The sequence below is a fragment of the Trachurus japonicus genome, chromosome 19 (genome assembly GCF_045865225.1).
Source record: "Trachurus japonicus isolate A0001 chromosome 19, Traja_1.0".
In the NCBI taxonomy this organism is placed as follows: domain Eukaryota; kingdom Metazoa; phylum Chordata; class Actinopteri; order Carangiformes; family Carangidae; genus Trachurus; species Trachurus japonicus.
Genome location: NC_140925.1, coordinates 17,319,621 through 17,346,819, shown reverse-complemented (window position 1 = coordinate 17,346,819; position 27,199 = coordinate 17,319,621). Strand labels below are relative to the sequence as shown.

The 27,199-nt window shown below is 43.3% G+C and overlaps 1 protein-coding gene across 1 annotated transcript; it reads left to right on the top strand.

Annotated features, from left to right (window-relative positions):
* The first annotated feature begins 1,757 nt into the window (after positions 1 to 1,757).
* Positions 1,758 to 27,199, top strand: pkd1b (polycystic kidney disease 1b). Its single transcript, XM_085762142.1, has 42 exons — positions 1,758 to 1,833; positions 3,170 to 3,350; positions 3,453 to 3,661; positions 3,759 to 3,877; positions 4,533 to 4,680; positions 4,785 to 5,050; positions 5,137 to 5,901; positions 6,129 to 6,260; positions 6,398 to 6,573; positions 6,747 to 6,883; positions 7,465 to 11,135; positions 11,350 to 11,502; positions 11,819 to 11,959; positions 12,283 to 12,565; positions 12,758 to 12,860; positions 13,015 to 13,143; positions 13,293 to 13,443; positions 13,607 to 13,744; positions 14,545 to 14,689; positions 14,805 to 15,509; positions 16,316 to 16,469; positions 16,550 to 16,805; positions 16,945 to 17,140; positions 17,279 to 17,446; positions 17,639 to 17,779; positions 18,413 to 18,623; positions 19,450 to 19,573; positions 19,789 to 19,932; positions 20,033 to 20,447; positions 20,616 to 20,727; positions 20,821 to 21,035; positions 21,580 to 21,782; positions 21,878 to 22,075; positions 22,166 to 22,320; positions 23,316 to 23,516; positions 23,972 to 24,146; positions 24,240 to 24,422; positions 24,566 to 24,670; positions 24,753 to 24,887; positions 24,977 to 25,179; positions 26,083 to 26,194; positions 26,294 to 27,199. Exons 1-42 carry the CDS (start codon positions 1,758 to 1,760, stop codon positions 27,152 to 27,154), a joined length of 12,495 nt encoding a protein of 4,164 aa, XP_085618268.1. The 3' UTR covers positions 27,155 to 27,199.

Here is a 27,199-nt window from a genome sequence, read left to right as displayed (position 1 = left end):
CTCACCCATATCCACCTAAAACTTCCCCACACTGTCTACTGTGCCAGCATGAACTCCACTCTCCTGATCCTTTCATTTGCACATGCATCACTGATACTGGAGATGTTTTCAACTCACTCCCCATTAATAAACAGCTGGTAAACTGATAAACACTGAACTCAATCTTTACGACCATTTTACACTTTTAACTTCATCCAAAATGTCCTCTCTTGAGTTTTTCATCAAACCAGACTCCTACAGTAAATTATGGGCCCATGGCTTTTACTTGCTTGAGTGGTATCTCATAAAAGGAGGAGATGGGTGCTATATGATGTCACTTTGAAAAACAAATTACCTGAGTTTTTGCCACAGACAGCTTGAATCCCCATTTTATACCCTACTTTTCCACTCCAATTACTGCAACTTGCAGCCATAAATCTCATTGACAAAAGATATGTGTCTGCCTCTAAAGGCCTGTCATCCATGTTTAGGATCCAGTAGCTTGAATGCATTTTTGCCTCTTCGCCACTCCTCCTCCCTTATCTTCAGTCTCTCTCCACTTTCCCTGTCAAATATAAAGAAAAGCAGCAGCCATCACTATACTGCTTCCTGCAAACTGTTTTTGAATGTAAACACTGCATCTGGCCTCAGAGCTAATTTACAGCTGTGAGAAAGGCCTCAGTTCTTAACCTTTACATGGGGAGGGGGTGAATCTTTGAGGGTTGACTGGAATGCAACACATCTCTGGAGTCCATGTCTCTACGATGCTAAACTCGGATGGTTAACGTGGTAAACATTAGGCTGCACCTGATGAACATCAGTCTTTTACTCTGTAGCCTATATGTTTTTGCCTTAACACAAAGTACAACTAGCATTATTAGTTCCAGGAGCCTGGCTGTAGACAGAGTGTAGGTATGAGACAATGACATGTTTTAGGCTTAATCTGTGAATGGGCTAGAAACTACATTGACGTAACTATACTGAATGTGAACAGATAAGCCATATCCCCCCAAGTCTCTCTGGTGAAAAGAAAAAGTTCTATCTTATAAAGAAAAATACAATTGTTGCCCTCACCAGGCAACACAGATGGCATCCTTTCTCCTAAAACTGGGTCTATTTAGTTTGCATGTGCGTCACAAAGCCTTTGTTTGGTTATTGATGAGGTCTTGGTGTTAGCACATGGACAACATGCAGTCAGCACAATGCAGACAAACTGTTTTGACAACCCAGAACAAGACAGTGATTCCAATAAATTTGCAAAATCATAGATAGAAACAACAAAGATACAACAGTGATCCTTTGGCTTCTGAGACTTATAGGGACTTGTGTCTCAGGACCTTTAGTTGCATCCTGCCTGAGTGAATCCCACTGTTTCTATTGAGGAGCAGGGGTTTTACAACATGGTAATGAGCAGCGCTGGCCTCCTCTGTCCACTCTACCTCTATAGCTGTTGCTGAGAGACAAAGTAGAAGTCACCCAGGCGCTCAGGGAGAGTGGCGGCCTTTATAACAACGGCACCACCATAACTCATTGTGTGTTGGCAAGACTAAGGGAGGGGTGATGGTGGAGGGAAATGTGAGTGTGTGTAAAAGACAGAGGTGGATTTAAAGTGAAGGAAGGACGCTGAATGTGTACAAGAACACTAAGGATATGGGCACAGTGAAAAAGAATATGAGAGAAACCGAATGCAGTGATAGGAGAGTTCTGCTGTCTGTGATGCTGATGTGGTCATGCAGAGATTACTTTTTATTCTCAGAGGATGTGATTTGTTCTGCAAGATGACAGGCACACTTGTGTCTCCAAAGACGGGGCTACTCTGGATTCTCTGTGTGCTTTGGATCAGTGCAGCCGGAGGTGAGAAGACTCATTTTATTATAATAATAATAATCATGAAATAAGACTAAAAATAAAGAAGGTGATATTTCTTCTGTCTTGTTCGGGGAGTTTCAAGTCAGCAAGACATCAGAGCTTTGAACTATCCAGGTTCCCAACTCTGTAATTATCCTGGGCAACAGAGGCAGCTGCTTAACTTAGCCCATCTTTTTTCATTTTTATCAGCCTGTAATTTATAATTCATAAGTTTTTTTATTATTTCATTTAACTTCTCTGCCTTTTTATCTCAGGTAGGAGTAGCACTTTATTCACGGTTGCCTATAAAGTTGGAATCATTTTGTTTTCAGACACATTCCTCTTTTTTTCCTATTATAAAGGTTAATTCCGGTTTAATTTTCACAGTGATGTGTTTGGAAGAGATTGATCAATAGAGTTTTGAGAAGATTGAGAAGACACTTTATCTATCAATAATAAATCACATTGTCACAATCATTTCATGAGAAGAGATCAAAAAGAAATATTTAATGCCAACTTTTTGGGAGACAGTTTATATAATTTTTTCAGCTGCAAACTGTTATTCTCACAGAAATATGACATTATCTGCAATATGTTATGATGCAACCAGTCATTACATTTTAAATTATTATAAGGTAATAAGAGTCTCCTACTGTATGCATGGTAAATGTTTTAGTGCAGAGGAAGTGGCTGACCATGTGGCAGGTGTCTTAATGTCCACACAGTGAATAGATTTTAATCAGAGCTGAGGATGAAGCCACCATGTATAATGAATGGATGTCAGAGATGGCTGACTCCGTCCTTGACACTGATGACTGATAATAAAGAGGAAATCTTCTGCCAACGTTAACGTCCGCAAATGAACGTGACCTGATCTACACTTTGATGTCGACACTGTGAATGATGAAATCGGAGGCTTCTTCAGACCTGACAGGACGAGACGGACGGAAACCCAGGGTTTAATGAAGAAAACTTGCCAACGAGGGTATTAGGTTCACAGGTTACCATGGTAATAGACCCAGAGTTAAAGTAATTTCCCTTATCTCAAAGAAACTCACTGAGCAGGCTCTCTGGAATACCCCCTGCTCATGTGTCGTCTGATAATGAGCTGAGTCAGATGTTCTCATTGTCTCTCATGAGCTCTGCTTGTTCAATTAAAGTGAAGTTAAAAAAAAACAAGTATAGTTCAGTTGAATCTTCCCACACATAAACCCCAGCAGACTGCAGTTTCCTTTCTTTACACATCCTGGAGGCTGATATGATAATTGGTCTGATAAGCTACTTGTGTTTTGAAATGATTCCTCCTACATGCTGTCAGTTCAGTGTGATTGTTCCCCCTCAGAGGACACCCCATGTCCAAAAGGTGCTCGGATCCACCTGTCCAGCATGCGATGTTACTGGATCTCTGAGACGACATCTTCATGGTACGAGGCCCAGGATTCATGCAGGGAGACTCCAGGAGGGGATTTAGCATCTGCTGACAGCCTGGAGCTGCTAAACTTCATCCACTCCTCCTTCCCACAGTGAGTCCTATAAACAGTGTCTGTCTACATTTACATAATGTTGTACTCCTTCTTGGTTTCCATATTTTAACAGCAGTTACACTGTGCTCTGTTTTTGTTTAGGAAAACCACTGTGTGGGTATGGCTGAAGGGATTATGGAGAGAAGGGCCTGATCCGGCTGAGGATGTGGAGCCAGTGAGTCCTGTGTTGTGGGCTGGAGGTGCAGGGAGTGAGGGGGGGTGCACTCAGATGGCCTTAGGAATACAGGGACAGTGGAGGACAGCAGACTGTGTAGGAGGATTCTTCTACCTCTGTGAAAAAGAAGTAACTGGTAAACTGCCAATAGAGGTCAATGTTAAAAATGTTGATATATACCGGTATGCAAAAATGCATGAATGAATGATTTTGGTTCATCTCTGTCCATGCAGAGGCTTTACCGTCTGTAGACAGTTTCCTGACTGGATTGGTTCTGATGACCGGCATCTATACTCAAACCCAGATTCATCCACTTCCCAGTGTCCCAGACATTGGACAACACACAGTGGAGGTCAGTAAAAATGTCTGTCTTTATCCCTGAGTCCCAAAATAAAAATATACAATGCCAGATAAAGTAAACCTCTGACGAGGGGTTTGAATTGTTTGGTTATAAAGGGTCAGAGGTACAAAGATTGTTGAGTGAAAATTTCTGGCGCTGCACCTGCCAAAATTGGGGTAGTTCAAATGATTACGAATAATAAAAAAAAAAGTAGAATTTAAAAAATATATAAAAACATAGACACAGAGAAAGCTGTAACATGTTAGAATTAACAATCAGGCCGCAAAGCTGAAATACAAACAGTTAAAAAAAAAAAATTAAAAAAAAAATCACTGAGGTGAAACTTCAAGTAGGCTTACAATGGATTCATGGTTAAAATAGTAAAGTAAAGTTAGTAAAGTTATGTTATAATAATGATTGAAATATCACACAAAATGGTGGATAATACTGGATGAACAGTTAAAACAAATGTAAATAAATAACAAATGAAGCTCACTGTCAACTGTATGAAAACATACTTTACAGAAACAACTTGTGTAAAATTAATATTATTCAATAATATTAATTTAATTCAGAATTATCTGAACATATTATATAATATTATCACTGTAATCCCCCATACTGGTACTTTGTGTTGTTTAATACGCCTGTGCTCCTTTGCCCACAGATGCAGCTCTTCCCTGGACTCTGGTTCAGTCATGCTGGTCAGTTGGTAACAGTAGAGCTGGTCATCCAGCCGAGCCCGGTGTCCTCTCTGGCCCGTGTCCAGATCCTTCGACCCTACTGCGACCCCAACCACCACCTGGTACCTCCAGGTACATAGTGAAGGTGTAGGAGTACTGTATCACATAGGAAATACTGCAGAGTGCTGTTTAGAGCTGTGGGTAATAATCTCCTCTTACTTACTTCTGCTCATCAGGTTGCAGCTCCCTCCTTAATCCATTTAGCTGCTGCTCAGCAGTCCCGCTGTGTAACACGACAGGGGGCTGCAGCATGGGTCAGTACTGGTGCCACCTGCTGGAGGCCTGTGTGCCCACCACCAGCCCCTGCAGCCCCTATGACTCTGCAGTAGGGGACCGTGGCTTTGCTTTACCTCCCAGATATCCTGCGAAACCACCTTTCTACCACCTCGTGGCAGACCTGTCTCTCAGAATAAAGCCTAGCTCTGAACTGAAAACTACAAGTGTGAGTTTAACTTTGTTGCACCTTATCAACAAGTTACAAGCAAAACAGAACTATACTTTATTGTTGTGGTTTTTTTTCTGTTCCAGCTGTTTCTTCCAGATTCAGCAATCATGGTGTACCCTGATGACATCGTGGCTATACAGCACACTCGTGACACTGGAACCTTCCTACACTGCCTCAACAGTGAAGCTTCTCTAAACTCCTCTTGGCGCCAGAGTTACCTGTCCATCAGGGGGGCAGAATGGGGAGGCTGGTGGCAGGGAGGACACACTTCACTGTCCCAAGGAGGCCAGTGGGTGGATGGGGTGGTGTGTGATCTGAGGATGCTGTATATTGACACTCTTCACAGAGGCACAGAGCTCAGTGATATCTTTGACTTCACCCACACAGAGGCAACCACAGCCACTGATATTAAGCCCCTGACGACGGCTCCTACTGAGAGTTTGAGATCTAAATTTAGTCTTCATGTCATCCACCCTCTGCCAGATGAAAGGAACCAAATTCATGTCCAAATCAACGTCCCGACACTCATTGTAATAAAGGTCCTGTCTGGTCAGAAGGCCAAGAGCTCATGGTCGGCCCCTGTGCTCCAAACTGGGGTCCCCTTTCTTCCATCCTGCCCTGAAGAGGTGGCCTCCTCTCTACCTGGCTGCACGGTGCAGACCCTTGAAGGCTGGTTCTCCTCTGTGGCTCTCCTGTTGCCTTCAGTCGGGGTTCAGACATTAAACATCAGTGTAACAGATGCAGTAAACTCTGAGAGTGTGACTTTGAAAGTTTATGGCTACGAGGCAGTGACGGGGCTCAGTGTTGAGCCACATGGATGCCTGAGGATCATAACAGACGTGTCACAGGTGAGAATGCAGAAATTAATTGACATTTACATGATCATTTTGAATGTTTGATCATGATGATCTTTCCACGAGATTTTATTCACACTTTAGCTCAAAGCACCACCAGTACCCATAGCTTTAGAGCTGCTGCTATGACTGTAGTAAAGGAATGTGAATATGGAAAACTATAATTTTGCAAGAAAGCATGGTTTTCAGACATTTTCTCCCACATTGATTTTCTGTTGTAGTCTTTTACAGCCAAAGTAGAGGGTGGTTCCCTCATAAGATTCACATGGGTTATTGACAACCTGGAAGAGTTTGCTTATGAAGGGGAATCGTACACTGTAGTGTTCAAGAAGCCAGCTGAGTATAGGCTCAGGGTAAGTGACTTTATTATCTTTATGATATTAGAATTGTCCAATTATTTCTTTTGCTCTGTCACTAAATGTTTTTTTGTTTGATTTCATGATTACCATAGCAAAAAAAAAAAAATCTTATTCTGTGAACTTTATACAAGGTTACAGCATCCAACCCTGTCAGCTCCCAGAGCCAGCAAATCCTCCTGACTGCAGATGAGATGATCAAACTGGCTGAGCCCGAGTTCCAGTTTGTCAAGGAGATCATCGCTGTAAATGCCTCACACCTCTACACACTCAGGGTCAAAGTGGACATCTCTATGCCAGTGACCTTCAGGTATTGAAATACATGGGTATGAATAACTCTCTCAGGTCCTCATGAAAAAAAAACATTGGAAGAGTGTACTCTAAAATATTAGTTTAAATCAAAGTATTCCATCTGAATCATGCTTGTTATATTATTTTTTTTGGCTGGTATATCAAAATGTCCTTGTGGAATATTTCATGCAGGTGGGATTTTGGGGATGGCAGCAGAAAGGTGAGCCATACCCATTCTGCTCCATGTCAGACCATAAAAGGGCTTTTAGAGAGAGGACAGAAGCAAGTGTATGTCCAGGATGCAGTGAACTACACTTATTCAATTTCAGGTAAGCATACAAACTATTAAAGCTGCACAAGAGCACATCTTTATATTATATTATATTATATTATATTAACAAGGGATGTATGGTTGCATATAGTTACAGAACACATCTGCCATCCTTAAGCTTTGTGGAGCATCTTTGCACCTTTTTTTAACTGTAGACTCCTTCTTTACATTCTATTAGCTCTGGCCACATACATTAGTAACGTTTTCAGCAGTAGCAGGTGGACAAACCCACTGCAATTAACAATTGACATAAAGGTAGGCCATCAGCCGATGACTACAGTAGATCATTTAGATTATAAAGGATCAGATATTCATGCAAGAGACCAAAAAAATCTAAAAAATGAAACTTGTTATACATATATATATTTGCCTAGTGGATGCTATCGCAACTCTCAATGAACGATGCTAGATCTGAATCTGCTGGCTAAAATAGCTAGCTAGGTGGCCAGAAACATAGTTAATGGTTAGTCAGCCAAACTTTCAATTATCTTTTATATCCTACAAATATTGTAGTATATTTCTTTTCTGCTTTGTAATACATCCAAGTAAAACTCATTTTTTCAATTCTATTCTATGCAGATGACTACACACTTAATGTCCAAGTCTCCAACCAATATGACAACACTTTGGCATCCATGAAGATTAATGTCCGTCCTAAGTTGAGTCATGTCTACATTTCCTCTTTCCCCAAAGTACCACTTGTCAAACATAGTCTTCTCCTGGAAGCTTCTGTAGAGCCCTCCAACAGTGCTGTCTTTTACATTTGGGACTTTGGCGATGGTTCCAAAGCCGTCCATGGCAACCAACCTAAAGTCTATCACTCTTACGGATCTGCTGGATTTTACAACATCACAGTGTGTGCCAACAACACTCTCACAACCCTGACCACCTGGCTCATTTTAGAAGTTATGGAGAAGATCTCTGGATTAACCATTAGCTACAGTGAACTGAGTGAAGTAAGGTCTACAACAGATTTTAGAGCTAAAGTTGTCACTGGTACAAGTCTGGCCTGGGACTTTGACTTTGGTGATGGGTCTCTGCAGGGAAAACTTACAGATGGGTCAATCTCTCATGTCTATAAGTCTCCAGGGAATTACACAGTAGTCGTAACAGTGTCCAATTCTGTCAGCAAAGCTCATCAGTCTATCAGGGTAGAGGTCTACAGTTTGGCTGTTAGAGGAGTTATACCTACAGAGTGTGTTATAATTGGAAAAGACGTACAATTCACTGCTCTGGTGACTGGGAAAATATCCATTCTTATTTTCCATTGGCAATTTGGGGATGGATCACCGTTAACTGTAGTGACAGGAGAGTCCACAGTCATGCATTCATTCCTAAGCCAAGGGATTTTTGAGGTCAACTTGACTGTGTTTAGTTCTGTTACATCTGTATCATTTAATACAAGTATCTGTATTGAAGCGCCAATTACCAATGTGGTATTGCAGTCATCCCAGGACTTTGTGGCAGTAGGAGAGGAAGTATGTTTCAGAGTATCTGTTTCCCCTGAACATATGACAGGGTACCAATTGCAATGGTTTAACAACTTATCTAGTTTCCCAAGCAAGATGGAAGACACTCAGAAATGCTTTGTCTTTAAAAATGAAGGCGTTGGAGAGGTAACAGTAATGGCAAGTAATAAAGTCAGCAATAGAACAGCCAAAGTCACCATTACCATTCAAAAGCCTGTGAGTAAGCTATCTTTGGCTCATGACAGTCAGAGTGACACAATGTCAGTTAATACATTAGTGTCATTTTGGGTTGTCAATTGCACTGGAAGCGATGTGTCGGTACTATGGGACTTTGGCGATGGTTCTCCAGCTGAGCAGAAGCAAAGTGTGTCCCATGTCTTTACCTCAACAGGCCAGTTCACAGTCACTGCCACGGCATCTAATATGGTGAGCAGATCCTCTGCAACCCTTAAAATGAATGTTTTACTTCCAGTTGCAGACCTTTCACTTCACACCAACCAGTCTTATGCCGTAGCAGGAGAGGAAATTCTGATCACAGCACTTAGTAGTACGATCAGTAGCACAAACTACTACTGGACTGTGGAGGGTGTAAATTCAACCAGACAGGGGACCTATCAGTTTGTGTTTGCTTTCCCTAAACCAGGACTATATCAAGTGAAGGTTCTAGCCCAGAACCTGCTGAGTAAAAAGGAGGCATCTATTTTAATTGAGGTCTTTGAAAGAATAGAGGGTCTTCGGATTGAATGTCACAGCCTGGCAAACATGAAGTATTTACCAACACAGGAAGAAGTGCTGTTTATTGCTTCAATCACCAAAGGCTCCAATGTCACTTATCACTGGCTTGCTGCACCGAGCGGAACAGATGGAGAGATCACTGGAGAGGGCAAGCTTTTTCATCTATTTGCTGAAAGCCCCGGCGGTATCTCAGTTCAGCTAAAAGCCTCAAACAAGTTGGGGGAGGCCACTGGTATCATTTTTCTCGAAACAGTAGAGCGTGTAACAAGCGCACGCATCACAACACAATCAAACATTGTGGCATTAGGGAAATTAGTGAATCTTTCTGCATCAGTGGAGACTGGTTCAGACCTCAAGTACCTTTGGTATGTGAACTCTGATCTGTCACCCCTGCAGACACATGCACCCTTTCTTCTTTACACTTTCACACTTTTGGGACATTGTCTTGTCACTCTCTCAGTTCAGAATGTCTTCAGCCAGTTTAACGACACCAAACAGTTCATAGTTCAAGAAGAGGTCCAGGAGGTGGAGTTTGAAATTGAAGGAAAGACACATCCATTTTACACTAACACCAGTGCTGCTGTTGTCCTCCATGGCCGTATTCATAAGGGTAGTGATCTACAGTGGGGGTGGAAAGTTAAAGGTGCCAAATTCAACCTTTTTAACACTACTAATCAGACGTTTATCTACACTTTTACACATGTTGACATCTACGAGGTGTCTTTGAACGTCTCCAATGGGGTTAACTGGCAGATGGTTTCACACAAAGTCACTGTCCAGGATGAAATCAAAGGTCTTCTGTTGAATATAAGCAAGTCTCCCCTTTGTGTTGAAGAAGAAGTTACCTTTATTCCAACAGTCTCCATGGGAAGCAATGTAAGTTTTGTGATAACATTCAGAAGCACCGACTGGATACACAGTCAAGCCATTCTCGAGGGGCAATTCACCACATCAAACCTTCCAGCCGGAAGACACATCATTACAGTGAAAGCTTGGAATCTAGTTAGTAGTGCTGAGGTGTCTTCCAGCATACTGGTCACTGAGCACATCCAAGGTTTGCGATTGGTAAATTGTTGCTCCACTGCTCTAGAGGCTCTAAAAGGAATCAATTTCAAGGCCGAAGTTCAGAGTGGATTTCCAATTAACTACACCTGGATTTTTCACTTGGCTGGGTCGAAGCCAACAGGGCTTGTGGGCCAAGAAGTGATCTTCACCCCACAAGAGAGTGGAATAGTGTCTCTAAGTGTGGTAGCCAGTAATGGAGTCTGCTCTCAGATGGTAAATGAGACTGCGTCAGTGGAGTGGCCTGTTCAGAAGATCAGGCTCGTCTGTCATTCAGAGAGAATATTTGTTGGGCACACAGTCAAGTTTTCTGCAACAGCGAATGAAGGGAGCAATGTCCGATACCTCTGGGACTTTGGAGACTCCACCAACACATTGGTTACAGATTGGAGTGCAGTCAATCATACTTATAATGTTGCTGGAAGATACACTGTTACAGCAAAAGTCCTCAACAGTGTCAGCCATGTCTCCATGCAGATTTATGTTGAAGTGGAAGAGCTGAAGTGTTCCAGCCCTCAGGCTTCTCTAGTCCAGAGCCAGACTGCTATCTACAGGTCGAGACCAAGTTTCTTTGAGGCCAGAGTGGACATTAATTGTTCTACTTACAAGACCATCTACCTATGGGAAATATTCAGAGGCTCTGATTGTACAAATGAAAACGCACCTCTCCATGGGAAGAATATCATTCTTGAAAGGCATGTGGATGGATCTTTACCTTTTCTCCGACTACCAAAGCATACTCTGGATGTGGGACAGTATTGCCTTGTATTCACTGTTTCACTCCAGAGAACTCCCCTAATCGTCCAGAGGTCAACCAACATCACAGTGGTCCACTCCCCACTGGTAGCTCTCATCAAGGGAGGCTCACATACACTGTGGCCCAGCTTCAGTGACCTCATCCTGGACGGCTCTGAGTCCCAAGATCCTGATGTGGAGCCAGGGGTGGAGGATACACTGGAGTATCACTGGACCTTCATAAGAGTGGTATGAAAATGAGATCATAAGATCATAAGAGTGGTATGAAAATGAGATCCAGATTTAATGACATGAAATTAATTAAAGGTTGCTCAACTTTCATGTGTTTTAAGTGATAGAATTTAGATTTAGATAAGGAAATATGAAAAGAATGAAAACTAAAGAGAGTTCTTAGATACACACTTGTCACAACACTAACAATGGTGTCTCTTGTAAATTGTAGAACTCCACAGATTCTCATTTTCTAAAGCAGCCCATTGGGAGCAACAGCAGTAGAATGACTGTGCTCAGAACTCAGCTGCACCCAGGCACAGATTACATTTTCACCCTCACTGTACACAAGGCTGAGAGGAATCCTGCATCTGTCAACCAGACGGTGAGTATAGGCTATTACACATTATCTTACCTCATTCCTCCCCACTGCTTTATCACCATCCAGCTGATTTTTACTGTATCGTTCTGTATGTGCACTTTAGTTGAGTAAAGCCATATGAGTTTTTGGCAAATATCTCTTGAAAATGGATAGTTGTAAAGACATGGGTAATTATGTAAGAATTTTACTTTAGAAGCCAAAAAGTGTTTTCCCAAACAAGTCAACAACAAGATTTAGTTTCACATGGTTTTTCCAGTGAGTAGCCTACAGTGGCACAGTGCTGCATCAGCATCCACTGACATTTATTTATTATCTTTAGGTAACTGTGTGCGAAGCTCCTGTGCTTCCTGTGACTGTGGAGTGTGTGTCCTGTTCTGTCTTCTCCGTCTCTCACCACATCAGTCACACCACCAGCATCATTCTCGCTGGACAATGTGCTCAATGTGATGGTCAGACTCAGGTAATTCTTCCCAAACCAGCTTTTACTTACACGTAAAGTTAATTTAATTTCAGCTATTTACTGTTAGTGAAGAACTCAGTTGATAAGGTCAAAGGAAAAGGTGTTGCAGCCCTTACCATTATTTTTTGTGTTTATCTGCTCAAAGAAATCATCTGCTATTCTCAGACTGAATGCATTGTTGGAATTCCCAATCTTAGTAATGCTTGATTATGTGGATACATTAACAATACAGTGTCTGTTATCTACAAGCTAAGGCATAGACATGAACACATTTGCTGTCATTTTCATATCATATCATAATCCTTGTATGTTACCCTTGACAGTATGAATGGAGTGCTGAAGACCAGACCGGCATGACTCTTGACCTTGATGAGGTCACCACCTCTACGGGGAGACATTCCCCTAACCTGGTGGTACGTTCAGGTGTCCTCCAGCCACAGCTGAGTTACACTTTCACGCTCAATGTATCCCAGCCTGGCAGTGGTCAGTGGGGCAGTGCTCGGCTGACTGTGTTACCTAATGATCCACCGCACGGAGGCCTGTGTGATATAAATCCCAAATCAGGCATACGTCTACTGGAGACAGTGGTCACCTATACCTGCGCAGGTAATTTACATTTCTTCTCTTTTATTGTTCCTTTTTTGTCTTTTGTAATGTTTGTTTTTTGGGGGACAAATCACTGGAGTACATCCTTTTTTTTTTTACAGTTTTTCCTATTAAATGAATTTGTCAAGTGTACCTCTGGTCAAATCTAATTAATGTGACAGTGTCTTCCCAACATCTGCTCTCTTTTGGCAGGATGGCAGGATGATGAAAGTGAGGCTTCTCAGCTGATTTATACATTTCAGGTGGCACCCTGCCAGCCCATTAGCACCATGTGCCCGACACTCACTCTGTACAGGTGAATACTGGCTTCAATTTAAAACTATTAATCCACAAAGGAAGTATGATCCTAACCTAGAGGTTAAATACTGCATCATTAAGTAAGCTTCCCTGAAAAAGCCTTTTATCATGAAAAGGTTGTGATTAATTAATTCTCTAATTTCTTTTCCTAGGGGTACTCGTTCAGCATTTGGCAGCCTGGTTCCAGTGGGACATACTGGGCAAGGAGAGCACACATCAGTAATCACAGTTACTTTGCTGGTGGAGGACTACCAGGGTTCAGTTGTCATTGCTCTAAACAGGTAAAAAAAAAAAATCATAATTTCTATTTGTTATGTGCTGTACCTGACACTTTATTTGATGAAAAGTTATACAGTAATTTGAGGACAGTACACATCATGCACACTGTCTCTGCTCAGCTGTTGCTAAACGTGATACTTCCACTCCTCAGAACACTGACAATTGAAAATCCTGCAAGGACAAAAGTTGCCAGTGAGTGGCTGAGAAACAAGAGCCAGACGGAGCTGTGGGCTTTAGTCCAACATGGCAACCCTCAGGAGATCATCCCTTATTCCATTGCCCTCACCAGCCAGCTCAACCAGGTAGTGTGTCAGTGTTGTATTTTCATATCGCAGGGCAGAAAATGATACTTAGACTGATTATATTTAACTAGATTTGATTTTCTCATCTACACTGTGAGATTCATAGATGTGAGATATGCACTTTCTAAAATTACAGATTAATGAGTTGCAGCCCTGTCAACAGATGCAGTCGGAAGGGACGGATGGAGACCTCATGGACAGGAGAGAGATCCGTAGGAATGTGTCCCAAGCCCTGGCCTCTCTCCCCATGTTGTCTTTGCTGGATGTTGGTCAGATCAGCTCTGCACTGGCACAGTCCACTGTAAGTGAGACTTTAGATGAAAAAGTTGACACCACATCTATATCTGTCTGATAATATGACACTACAGCCAGCAGCCAGTAATCTTAGCTGAGGACAATGACTGGCTAAACAGCGAGATACAGCAATCCTGGTTCTGTCTAAACCTACCAGTGCCTTTAAAGCCTATGTTATAGGTTTTATTTGCTTTGTTAAGTTCTGCTCAAAAGCTTATTATAAAAATGACAATTAAATTAAGCATTTTACAGTAGGGTAACTGTTGGACTACTTTGGTCAGGGACTGTAACTTTCTAGAGTCTCTGGTGGTTAACTGGCGCGCAGTAGTAAAGCATATTATTCATTGTAAAACTTATTGTTCTTAAACTTACTTTATCGTGCAAATTAAATGTGGAAGTGCAAGTAACTTGTTCATTAGACATTAAAATGTCAACATTTTGCTTCAAGAGAGAGGCTACAGTATGTGGTAGTTGTAGAACCTGCAGTGGAAGTCGATGTAAATGTATTGAATGAACACAATGAAGCACAAAATGGGTCTAGCATTACAGAGGTTGTATTGTGAAATCTGACTACTATCAAACAAATGCTGTTCTGAAAGTCCTTATGGCCTCTTATGGACTCCCATTAAACCTTAATGCATCATTTATAAATCCAGCTTTAACCAGCTCCTTCTTCGCTGAGAACATTCTCACTGGGAAACTCACCAGGAAGTCATTTCACACCAGTGCTTAATTTCCCCCATTTGCCCTATTTCAAGTAATTCACAGATACTTGAGTTGAATTGTTTTCTTTTCTTTTTTTCTCAGGCAGTTCCCAGTGAGTTGGTGTGTTCAGACTGCCAGCAGAAGATTCTGGAGGCCGTGGGCAGGATGATCCATGTGATGGAGAAACAGATGCGTCCTGGTGTTGTATCAACTCTTGAAACAGGAAGGAACATCCTTAAAGTCATAGGTGTTCATTAACCACCACCACCACCACCACCAGCCCACACAGGAAATGGTTAAAATCTGACTATGAAATCACATTACAAAGTAGGTCATTACTGTTCTTTTGTCTGTGTTTCCAGGTTTCACCTTGGCTGCTGTTTCTGAATCAGCCAATGCCTCCGGTTCTCCCCCAGCCCACACACACACTGCACAGTCAGCTTCTACTATCGTCCTGTCAGCGCTCGCTCACGCAGGAGCTCTAATGCGCTCCCTGATGCGTTCACGTGTTGATGGTGAAGAACCCCTTTTGCTCTCTGCTCCTTATGTCAATACGGTGGGTTTCCAAGGAGACCCCTCTGACCTCCTCTGCAGTCAGCAGAACACCCCCTTTCAGGCTTCATCAAGCAATGCCTCAAACCGGTCTCACCTATGTCAGTTTAATATCCCTAACCCCCTTATTGCTCACCTGAAGAGACAGAGGTCTGAGGTGGTGCAGGTACTGTTTGGTATGGATGGAGCACTCGTGTCCAGCCCGACGCTGATTGCAGCTGACCCTCCAATTTCTACCTCTTTGGTTGCCATGGAGCTCACCACTCCCCAGGGTGAGCCCATACATATCAAGGATCTGGACCTTGAACAGGCCATACAGGTCTCTCTGCCCAACAAATACCTTGTGGGACAAGGTGATGAGGGTGGAGATTGGAGAGCAGATGAAAACAGGAATGGGACATGTCTGACTGTGACACTGCCCACCCAAGGACACTTGAACTTTACAGTGAAGGCTGTGGATGGATTGGATGAAAATGCAGGTTTATACATCTCCTTCAACTTCAGCCTCGCTCCAGGTACAGTATTTTCTCCCTGTGGATCGAAGAGCTTAAACTTTACTAAAGTTTATTTTTACTTTACACCTTCTGCTGATTGAAATATTAAAAGGCATACTTAAGTGTTTATTTAAGATATGTGTAATCATGCCTATGTGTTTAGTTTGCTTTTTTCAATTATGTACATGGGGAATTTAAAGCTGCACCAACCTTTTTCATTTATATACTGGATCAAAATCTCATGTGTAACATGAAGGTGTCAAACACAAAGAATTTAAATTCAACTCTGTAGTCCCCAACAGCTATAGAGCGCTTTTTAGTATCTTTCAGCTGATTGTTTTGGTTTTCAATCCTGCAGCTTTACTGTTTTGGTTCAATCCAACCATAATTATCCATCTCATTTATTTAAACTAGTCTACACTACAAGCCCAGCATCAAACCACTTAGTGACTAGTTGCATGTAGTGGCTTTAAATATGTATATCATTGTGTGTAAGGAATCAGACTAGTTTCTTTTATCCTCTTTTTGATTAAATGTATTTGGAAAAAAGTTTGAAATTATCAGTGTGTTGCACTATTTCAACCCTGTCTTAAATATGGCAACATTAATCCACACTATGTCTCAATGAATGAGCAGCAGTGACATTTATAATTCTGGGAAGTCGTTGTGTCCAAACTCATTTGTTAAGTGATGAGAGTCTATGACTGTTAAGGTTGATCACACAGCATCTACATAATTATTCATTCAACTTCCTGAATATCTGTGAACCTTTGCATGATTTATGTATTTAAAAAAAGCTGTTTTCAAATTGCATTTTAAATTTGTAGGAGCTACACCAGTGAGTTTGGGACATGTCAAGATAGAAGTGAGCTCTGCAGTGCCAGGGACTAATGCATCCTCCAGTTCCCTTGAGAGAGACTGGGCTCTCACTCTCTCTGCTCCGGCCACCTCCTCAGAGGAAACCATCTTTCTGTCACCGCTGTGAGTCACCAATCATTTCCTTACCTCTGTCAACATTTCTGATGAATAAAGAAGTATGATGACAGTTTCTCCCACAACAGGTTGCATGGGACAGACAGGCATCTCTCTGTCAACCTGACCTCATCCCTGCTCGACGGCGGCCCTGCCAACGTGTCAGTGTGTGCGTTCAGCTCTCTGTGCCAGTACTACAGTGTGAGGGAGGGGCGGTGGAGCAGTGAGGGTCTGAAGCCACTGGAGGGCAGCACACTCCACACAGCGCGCTGCCTCACTCAGCATCTCACCATGTTTGGGGCCAGCTTGTTTGTTCATCCTGGGGCTGTTGTTCTGCTGCCTCCGGTATGTGAGAACACCAAGCCTTTTTTTGTGCAATTAAACATCCGACATCTAATCCATCTAATCCACAAAGTTTAGGAAGAGGAAACGCATCGACAGCTTCTTTCTCTCTTTTGCCTCCATCCATGTCTTATCTCTCCAGTCAGGTGGCCCTGTAGGTAACATAGTGGTGGGGATTGTGTGTGCTGTTCTGGTTCTGATTCACCTGCTGCTGGGGCTTATCGCCCATAAACTGGATCATTTGGACAGTTTGAGACTGAGCCAGGTGCCTCTGTGTGGCCGACCGGGATTGTACCACTACAGAGTTCTGGTCAAGACCGGCTGGAGACGAGGAGCAGGTGGGGTCAGACAAGGACAAGTCACAGATGTAGAAATAAAAAGTGAAGACAAAAACATAAGTCATGAGTGCATTTTAAGTGTCTGTATAAAAGACATATCTAACTGTTGAAATGGTTTTAACATCTTGGTGTGACCAGGCACCACAGCGCACGTTGGCATCAGTTTATATGGCGTGAACAAAAGCGGCTCCCGCCATCTGCAGAGGGACGGAGCTTTCCAACGTGGCAGCCTGGACCAGTTTCATCTGGAGACAGATCACAACCTGGGAGAAATTTGGAAAATTCGCATCTGGCATGACAACACAGGTACACGTCCTTATCCTTATCCTTATGATGTTATTTGGTACTGTATCTTTCCTTCACACAGATGAATGTATTATAAAATGATTTCCTCTGGAATCGAGAAAATATCAAGTATTGGACATTCACTTGATGACAGCATTGTCCTACTGTAGATGAATGGCCATGTGTAACTGAATCTCATTCATGTAAATGTAGGTCTGGACCCATCCTGGTACGTTCAGCATGTGGTGGTGTGGGACCCACAGACTGATCACATGTTCTTCTTTGTGCTGGAGGACTGGCTCTCTGTGGAGAATCAGAAGAATGAGACTGTGGAGAAGGAAGTTCTGGCTTCATGTAAGACTGTGAAAACATTGCAAAATAAATATTAATCTCATCATATTCTCCAGATTACTTTTCAAGATGGGGATATGAGATAAAGTCATTTATTGTCAGTGGATGTCAACTTTTTATTATGACTCCGTGCCTCAGTTACGCATTGATGGAATTTCTTCAAAGTAGCCGCAAACATTCATTCCTCACAGATGGGCTGATTAGATTTTCATGCAGTCAAGGTCACAGTGACTTGACAAAACATTATTTTGGCCTTGTGAATGCAGTATCCTCAAACTCCTCAGGAAAATCCCTTCAAATCTGGCACTAATAATGTCTACTTGCAGTCAAGGATAAACTGTTTTTTTTAATTATCCATACGACTCTGGATCAAAATCTGAAACTAGTCTGAGTGACAGACACAGAATATGAAGCTGTAACTTTAGTTTGTTTCAAAAAAGGTGATGTTACAGAGGAATCAAGCAAAACTTTCTCTACATGTTGGACCAGACTCTCATTTCCACCACATTTAAAATTCCTCTATTGTCCCACACAACCAACAAAATCACAATCCACTTTGTTCTAAATACAAATGATCAGCCTGTCTGAAAGATCTGTTTTCAACATTTTCCAATCTGTCCCATTTACCTGCTGCAGGTCCAGAGGAGCTGACTCAGTTTCGTCGGGTCCTCACCTCTCAGCTGATGTTTGGGTTGATGGAACGCCACCTGTGGCTGTCGCTGTGGGAGCGCCCCACTCACAGCTGTTTCACCAGGGGTCAGAGGGTTACCTGCAGCGCCCTCATACTGCACCTCTACCTGGCCCTGGGGGCTCTGTGGTATGGGGCTGTGGGATCCAAGGGGAACAGGTGAGATGGGTCAAAATCCACCTGTGACAGCAATTACTGCAACTTACTGCAAAGAATGCAACTGACAGAACTGTTGCATTAAAAATGTTTTGTGCTCTTTACATCTCATTCACAATTACATTAAAGGGATAGTTCAACATTTTGGAAAATTGGCCCATTGCCATAATCCCTATAGTTTTAGGAGTAGGTTCGTTACCTTTAATTGCTGGTGCAAGCTATTTTTGGAACGGCGGAGCAGAGAGCTGCTCAGAGCGGGGTCAATGGGATTTCTTGGTTTCTCTCATCAAAATAATCAAATACACAATCCAACAACTCCAAAACGCTCTTGTGGACAAGTTGTGACATGCACATTCACCACACTATGAGATAATAACGGAACGTTACGAGACAGAGAGTCATTTTCAAGGCAAACTTGCAAAAAAAAACGCCCCTGAACATGCCTGAACACGCATCAGCAGTTTTGCATGAGGTTACAGCTCGTCCACAAGAGAGTTTTGGAGTTGTTGGATTGTGTATTTGATGAGTTTGATGAGGGAAACCAAGAAATTCCATTAGCCTCCGTAGCATAGCTCTGAGCAGCTTGCGGCTCTGCTCCACTGCTCTAAAAATAGCTTGCACCGACAATTAAAGGTAACGAACCTAGACTATATAATATTAATATAATAGGGATCATGGCAATGGGCCAATTTGCCAAAATGTTGAACAATCCCTTTAAATATTTCAATATTTATACAACTGAATGGTTACATGGCATGACGTTTAAGTGAAGCAGTAATATTCTACTGAGTTGACAGGATGAAAATGATTCATGTCCTTTCCCTACCAGTGGACCGGTGTCGGCCCAGCTGCTGGTGAGCGGTGAGACGGTTGCTCTGGGGGTGATTTTTGCAGTCGTGGTGTTTCCCCTCCAGTGTTTCCTCTGTTTCCTGTTTAGAAAATCTCACAGTAAGGTGAGTCCACACAACCTGAAGCTGAAGTATTTTCATGATGCATTCTATTGCTGAAAAAGCGATACATTCATTTGTACTTGTGTGTTGTTGCTGATAAGAGGTCACACGGTGTTGTGTCGGTCGTGTGACCACGCTGTGTTTGTCAAACAGTCTTATCCGAGTATGGAAACACTACAAGTGACCGTTTTTCATTTATGAACGTCTGTGTAACCTAGGTAACCGTTGACATGTCAGTACCTCCTTCTCCCGTTTGTCATTCCGTGGAGATGGACGTCTACCTCGGCCAATCGGAGCTCTCCGGGCCTTCCTTCCTGTCTCTGCCAGACTCCTCCAGCCACGTCCGAGACAGTCCTTCATCTGTGAGAGCACACACACTCACACATATGGACACTTCACAGAGTTATTATTCTGCACCCGTCTCACGTCTTAGAATCACATTATGTTTTCTATTGTCTCTAGTTGCTGGAGAGCAAGGCGTTCAACTCCAGTATCCTGGACTTCTGGGCCACCTCTGGCTTGGCGCCTCAGACGGACGTAGCATGTCAAGACAAGTGTGTAGCAGCGTGGCCGTCCTGTGACAGCCTCCTCAATCTACCAGTGGACTTATGTCCCACTACGATGACCCTAGCCAACGGCCTCTGCAGGGCTTCACCTACTCTGGGCCCAGCTCGCCAGCTGAGGAGGAAAAAGGCGTTGATGCAGCTGCACCTGGCCTCACCCTCCTCCTCTGACTGCCCCACCACTCTTGTCCCTTCACCTTGCAAATATCACCTTTCAAAACAAATTTCAAACTTCAATTCCTCCCCTACTGCGCCAGACCAGAAGCCAGTCCAAAATCACAACTATAATTTGACAACATTTCTAACTCTGTCAGGTGAGAAACTGTTAAAGTAAAGTTTATTAATCTTGCACTTTTTTCAGCAATCATTGTCTGTGTTTCTTCAAAGCAAAAATGAAAATGTGTCCAACTTCTCTCGAAAGTTTGCGGGTTATTCAGTATAGTGCATCAATCTGATTGATGTGTTTATGTTGCTGGTGCCAGAGGAGGATCTGCTGATGTCTATAGCAGCAGCAGAGGACACAGGGGGCACGACCAACAGCAACTCGGACAGCGGCCGGGATTCCCCTCGAACCATGTCCTCGTACTCGGCCGCGTAAGGATTGTTTCTGCACGCAGATGCAATTTCATGCACTTCTGTGTGTTCCACTGAACTTTCAGTATCGCTGTGTGATTTTGTCCTTTTTAGGCAAAGCACCTCCTGCAGCAGCTGGTCAGATCAGAGTGAGGATAAGTCCCTGTATGGAGCAGAGAGCCACATGCCAGACCCACAGTCCTGTTCCTCCCTGTACGGGGAGGGACTCTACAAGTGTCCCTCTCTGCAGTCTGTGGACTCTGTGGCCAGCACCTTCCTGCCCAGCCCCTCCCCTGACTCCACACGCTCCTCCTCCACCACACGCATAGGTACCAGAAACAGACCTACCCCGACAGCTCATTTACCCCATCTGTTAATGTTCCAGTTGTGTACATTTGAACAGATTTTAAAACACCGGTTAATTAAGCACTATTTATTATGTCAGAGCAGAGAAGAGAACAGAAATGCAAGAGAGAGATAAACACAACAAACATTATCAAACATACCGGCGCAATCAAAACATTTCCCAACTGCATCCTGCTGTTATCCAGGAATCCTATGAGATATGAACCAACAACGCTCACACACACACACACACACGAGTTGGAGGCTGACGCTTATTTCCTTCAAATCATCCATGATGACACACACAGAAATAGCCAAGAGAGATTCCAGATTTTTCTTGTAGCTTTCTTATCCCTTACTGTCGCTAAAGGCCTTTGTATTTATTATGTCAAAATATTCACACTACTTTTACCTATTCCATCTTGTAGTTAATATTTTTCCCCTTTATTCCCCTTTTTTTTTCACATCTCATGATCTGCTCCTACATTGTGTTTGAGATATCTGTTGCTCAACCCCCCCCCCCACCAGGTGTTGCCCGGGGGCAGCCCAGCTGGCGGCTCCCTCCCTGTGCACTGGGAGTGATTTACCCCCTGGTGGCCGCCCTGCTGGGAGCCTGCCTGCTCGTGGTGGGGCTCTACGGCAGCTCCTTCCCCAGGCCCGTCGTCCTGATGTGGCTGGTATCGGCTCTCTCGGCCTTCCTCACGTCTGCTCTGCTGCTGGAGCCTCTCAAGGTGAGTTCAAACATGTCATCTAATTAACTGGCTTCTTTGATCATCGGCGAATACCTCCTTTTGATTTGCATCTCCGACTCTTTTCCCTTCCCCAGGTGTGCGTGCAGGCGTTTTTCTGCACGGCGCTGTGGAGGCCTGTAGATCCAGAGGTGGAGGACCAGCTGGCTCAGGAGACCACGGTGGTGAGGGCGTTTGGAGAGCATTGCGGGAAGGTTCGCCCACCATGTGGCTACGGCCTGCTGCAGGCGAAAGAGGAGGCGCGCAAAGCCCAAGCCCTGCGATCACTGATGAGGGTGAGATTAAAAACTAATTTCAAAGTTTAATGGTAATTTTCTCCAGAAGCATCTAACGTTCTTAATCTCTTTAATCTGTCCTTTCTGTAGCACTGCGTGTGCCAGCTCTTATTTCTGCTGCTGGTGCTGATGGTGAACTACCAGGATAGCATTGAGCGGAGGCAGGGTAGACTGCTGCACTCCTCTGTCAGATACCATCTTCACACAGCACCCTTGGGGGTCCCCAACCTCACCTCACTCAGAGAGTAAGGACAACGCTCAGCTTCATGCTGTCAAAACACTATATCATAACCCATGCAACCCAGCACTTCATGTTTCGGGGAGAAAACCTAAAGTATAGCTTGTTCCACTAGACCTGACTGACAGAGACTATCTTTGTCAAAGCATGTCATCATTTTTCAAAGCCTGTCATTGTGATAAGAAGACAGGCTTTGACAAAGATCGTCTCTGTCAGCCCTGCACATGACTTTCATTGTCCAACATCAGTGACAGCAGTTGCTCTGCATCCTGTTATTGTGTCAATAAAGGTTGAATATTAAAAAGCTCGAAGAACCACACTTTCACTCTTTCACTCAGTGTGTCTTTTCCAAAGCTACCATTAAGTTCTACACATAATCAAAATCAAACCTGTCACATGTTCACCTACCTCGCTTTTGTCTTTTGTTGAAAGACAGAGAGGCTATATTTTGACACATGCATGTTTGGCTGTGTGTTCACAAAAAGTATTGAACAGACTAGCACCCAACTTGGTGAAGGGGTGGGGCACAAGCCAGGGAACAACCTTTAAATGTTGGTACCCTTTGGTTAGAAGGCTCCAGAATTCTTTGAGCACTTCCTTAACACTGGATGGTGATATTCTTCTAAGTGCTATTTCAGATTTTTTTTCCTCCACCTTGGTCCTTTAAAAAGGGTCATTTGGTATACAGACATAATGAGGACATATGCTACAGTGTGCATTTAAGGATTTATGTGGCATTATACATATTCTTACTATCCCCTGATAGATCCTATGAACTCACCAAAGCATAGCTCTCAGCCCCAAGCAATTTCGGTCCTACAGATGTATCTTTAACAACAATTTTAAAAGTTTTTTCATTCACAAAGTTTTTTTCTTCAATAATTTCTGGCTAGTGTAGCTGTGGATTACAAAACATTTGTTTACCATATGAGTATATTGAATATGGCTCACCTATATGTTTTTGGATGCTTATAAACTAATGTTTATGCTCTCTTCATCCAGCTGGTCAGATGCAGAGCGGTGGATCAACCTCACCCTGGTGCCACACCTTCACCAAAACCCTTCACTCCATCTTGTAGGGTTGCCACAGATGCAGTACACACACACACTTGGTCACATGGCAAATGTACTCCTGGGAAACAGCAGTGAGATGACACAGCAGCTCCTTGGTGACCTACACATGGCAGACTGGAGGAAGACAGTGTAAGTGAATGTATTGGTATGCTGAGGGTTGATGTAAACTTTCATCTTTTGGTTGTTCAGCTGTTGAGCATCCAAGTGTTACATTAGTTTTTGTTTTGTTTTTTGGTAATGAGACATTTCGCCCCATTAACCCTTGCCAAAAAAGAAAATAATGAAACATATTTTCCTCTGTGAACAAGACGAGCAGAAAGATTTCAAAATATTATTTACATAATCATTTTATTTCCCCGTGTGAATTATCAAGATACTTTGACTTTTAAAATCCTGTTTTTCCTTACATGTTATCTTAGTTGTTTTATGACTTACTGTACCTGAGGTTTATTCTAAGCATCATCAGACTCAGTTGACATTCATTAAGTAAAACAGTTTAAAATCCAATTTAGAAGTCTTTATTAAAAACACTGATGTTGATTTGACATGGTATCATAGCATTGTTTGTTTTAAATCTCTTTCAGGTTTAAATCTCTCTCTATTGATTTCACACACTACCATAGAGAGACTGGTTTATTTGTGTGTGTGTCCATTCAAGTAGAGTGGGCTCAAATGAACAGAGTCACTCCCTTCCTCTCTATTAATCCACTCCTCCTCCCTTCATCTTTCTCGGGACTGGACCTTCAAGTTGCCCTCATGGTAAGACTTTGCAAAAAAAAAAAGAAAAGTAGATATAAAGAGCAATACTTCAGAACAGTTTCATATATAAAATCCTGTGTTTTGCAATTGCAGGTCCTCCTTCTCATCTCTGCTGTCTTCATCTTGTCTGGGGAGCTGTGGTCCATGGTAACCGAGCGTGCCCAGTATCTGCATCAGTGCAGACACTGGTTCCAGCTCCTCCTGGCATCGTTGTCACTGGCAACAGCTATTCTGCAATTCTGCTTCCTGTCTGTCGCCTCTTTGTGTGCTTCCAAGGTAAACAACCAAAAGTAAAACCTTTGACACACAATGACATCACCTTCTACACCACCCTGCTAGTGATAGAAAGAAATAGTGATTGTTAGTTTTTAAAAAAAACGTCATTAAAGTAGACACTGACTAATCTGTGTGTTGCTTAGCTTCGGTCCCAACCAGACAGCTTCATCAGCTTCCACAGCGCTGCCCTCCTGGCACAGAGGTCCTCTCAGTGTGCAGCTGTCCTGCTCACGCTGCTCGTTTTAAAGGTTTGTCGATATACAATTACAATAGCCCACTATTTCACAACTGTATTGAATGTCTGCTCATTTCCTTTGCTGTGTGTTTCAGCTGCTGGGAACCTTGAGGTTTGTGCGGAGGTGGGTGGTGATAGGCAGAGTGCTGCACAGAGCCCGGGGGGAGCTGTGGGCTCTGACTGTCCTACTGCTGCTGCTGCTCATGCTCTGCACTCACCTTGGAAACATGGTACGACAAGAAAAGCTGGAGAATAGACTGTTTATAAAGATGTTTTATAAGGAAGAGGTGGGTTTGATACAACGTTTTCTTCGTCTCAGCTGTTCTCCCGGTCAGTGGAAGGCTTCCTGTCTGTACGTGAGACTGGTGTGTCAGTGCTGTCCATCCTGCGGGGCCGAATGGCACTCCTAAGATTATGCAAAGTCCACACAGTCCTTGGGTCCCTCTATGGACTGCTCCTGATGGGGGGAGGTCTCTGCCTATTGGCCAGACTCTGTGGAGCTGTTCTCATTCATACATACAGGTATATAATATTACCTGCATTATCAAAATTAAATGAAACTGAAACTCCAGGTGTTTATCCATATCTGATGTGACAAGTCCTTAAAGGGATAGTTCAACATTTTGGCAAACTGGCCCATTGCCATAATCCCTATAGTTTTAGGAGTAGGTTCGTTACCTTTAATTGTCGGTGCAAGCTATTTTTAGAACGGCGGAGCAGAGCCGCAAGCTGCTCAGAGCTACGCTACGGAGGCTAATGGGATTTCTTCGTTTCCCTCAACAAACTCATCAAATACACAATCCATCAACTCCAAAACGCTCTGGTGGACAAGTTGTGACCTGCACATTCACCACGCTATGAGATAATAATGGAACGTTACGAGACAGAGTTGTTTTCGAGGTAAATTCATGCAAAACCGCTGATGCACATTCCTGTCAGGGGCAGTTTTTCGGCAAGCAGTCTCTGAATTTGCACTGACAAATAAAGGTAACGAACCTACTCCTAAAACTATAGGGATTATGGCAATGGGCCAATTTGCCAACATGTTGAACTATCCTTTTATCATAAGGTTTTTTCTTGAGCAAGAGTAAAACTTTGACCAGGTTGAAACGTTTCCAAACTGTGAACTGAGAATTTGTCCTGTGAACATTAATGTCTAAACCACATTTTGCAGTAATTCATACAGCAGTTGTTGAGATATTTCAGCACAGACCAAAGCAGAGAACCAGCAGACATCAGCTTTCTGCTATCTGATCTGACTGTGAAACCAGCCAGGAAGCTGCTGGGTGAATGATTATAATTTGTCCAGTGAATGTGCTGAATTGAAAGTACAGTACTCTAGCTGTGCGATGCTAAGTACCAACAAGGCAGGAAATTTTTTATCAGGTAGTAAATTTCGTTTCTATCTGTTGCTGTGTCCTCCAGGGCTGAGCAGGCTGAGCTGTACCATCCAACCATTGAACCTCAGGACTATGAGATGGTGGAGTTTTTCATCAAGAGACTCAAACTGTGGATGGGACTCACTAAGACCAAAGAGGTAAATAGTTGCGGCATGTTATGTTGGAAACATTGAGTGATTGAGATGCTTCCATCATCCATTTATGATGCTTATTCCATACATTTATTTCCTTTCTAGTTCAGGCACAGGGTGAAGTTTGAAGGCATGGACATCCCTCCTTCCAGATCCTCCCAGGAATCCCGGCTCTCCACTCTCTCATCCACCCTCCCTTCTTCCCGTTCTCCTTCCCTTTCCTCCTCGTTTTCATCCCCGCGTCCCCTGTCCTCAGCTCTGTCTGTGAGGTCTGAAGACTCGTCAGCATCTGAGTCTGGGTTTGATGTCTCTCCCTACCTGGACCGCCTGGACCCCTGCGTCACTGCTCTTCTGTCTCACTTTGATCGGGTCAACCAAATAACTGAGGATATTCACAACCTGGAGATGAAGCTAGAGGAGGCTCAGAGCAGGAGAAGGAAGGAGGAGGGGAGGAGTAATGGGGAGAAAGTCGCAAAAAGATGCAGAGAGTCATCTACAAGGCCAATGAAAGCAGATAATGGAAGAGTAATGGAAGAACGTAACCACATGAAGACAGGTCTCCTTCACACCAAACCCCACGACTCCCTCTCATCCTCCTTCTCTTCCACTCCCTCCACACTCCACCCCTCTGCTGCATCCATCTGCATCTTCCCTCGTACACCGAGGTCCTACTCTGAGTCTGAGTCTGAGTCTGAAACTAGACTCTGTGGTTTGAATCCTGTCGGTTCTCCAAACGTTGGGCGGTTCCCCGGGAGAAGAGCCTGGCATTCTGGGAGCTCTTATTCGGCTGATGCAGCTCAGAGGGGCTTCCAGTTCTCAGGAGGAAACGGAGGAGAACATTTAACACTTACAAACGCCAGACCACAAAGTGAAGAGGGGGTAAGAAGGCGTGCCAGTGATGGAGTCCCTGTGAAGAGGAAAGCTTGGATCTCTGAAGGACCGGAGACTGAGCAAGACATAAGTTGAGGGATCTTATCCTCACCAGTAAAGACTGGGACTGGATCTCTGTAG

What these genes read in the sequence shown, in the direction of transcription:
- pkd1b (XM_085762142.1), top strand. Translation starts at nt 1,758, where the DNA reads ATGACAGGCACACTTGTGTCTCCAAAGACGGGGCTACTCTGGATTCTC. An exon ending in GGTCACCTATACCTGCGCAG is followed by an intron (nt 12,566 to 12,757) that starts GTAATTTACATT and finishes CTCTTTTGGCAG; the next exon opens with GATGGCAGGATGATGAAAGT. An exon ending in TGCTGCTGGAGCCTCTCAAG is followed by an intron (nt 21,783 to 21,877) that starts GTGAGTTCAAAC and finishes TCCCTTCCCCAG; the next exon opens with GTGTGCGTGCAGGCGTTTTT.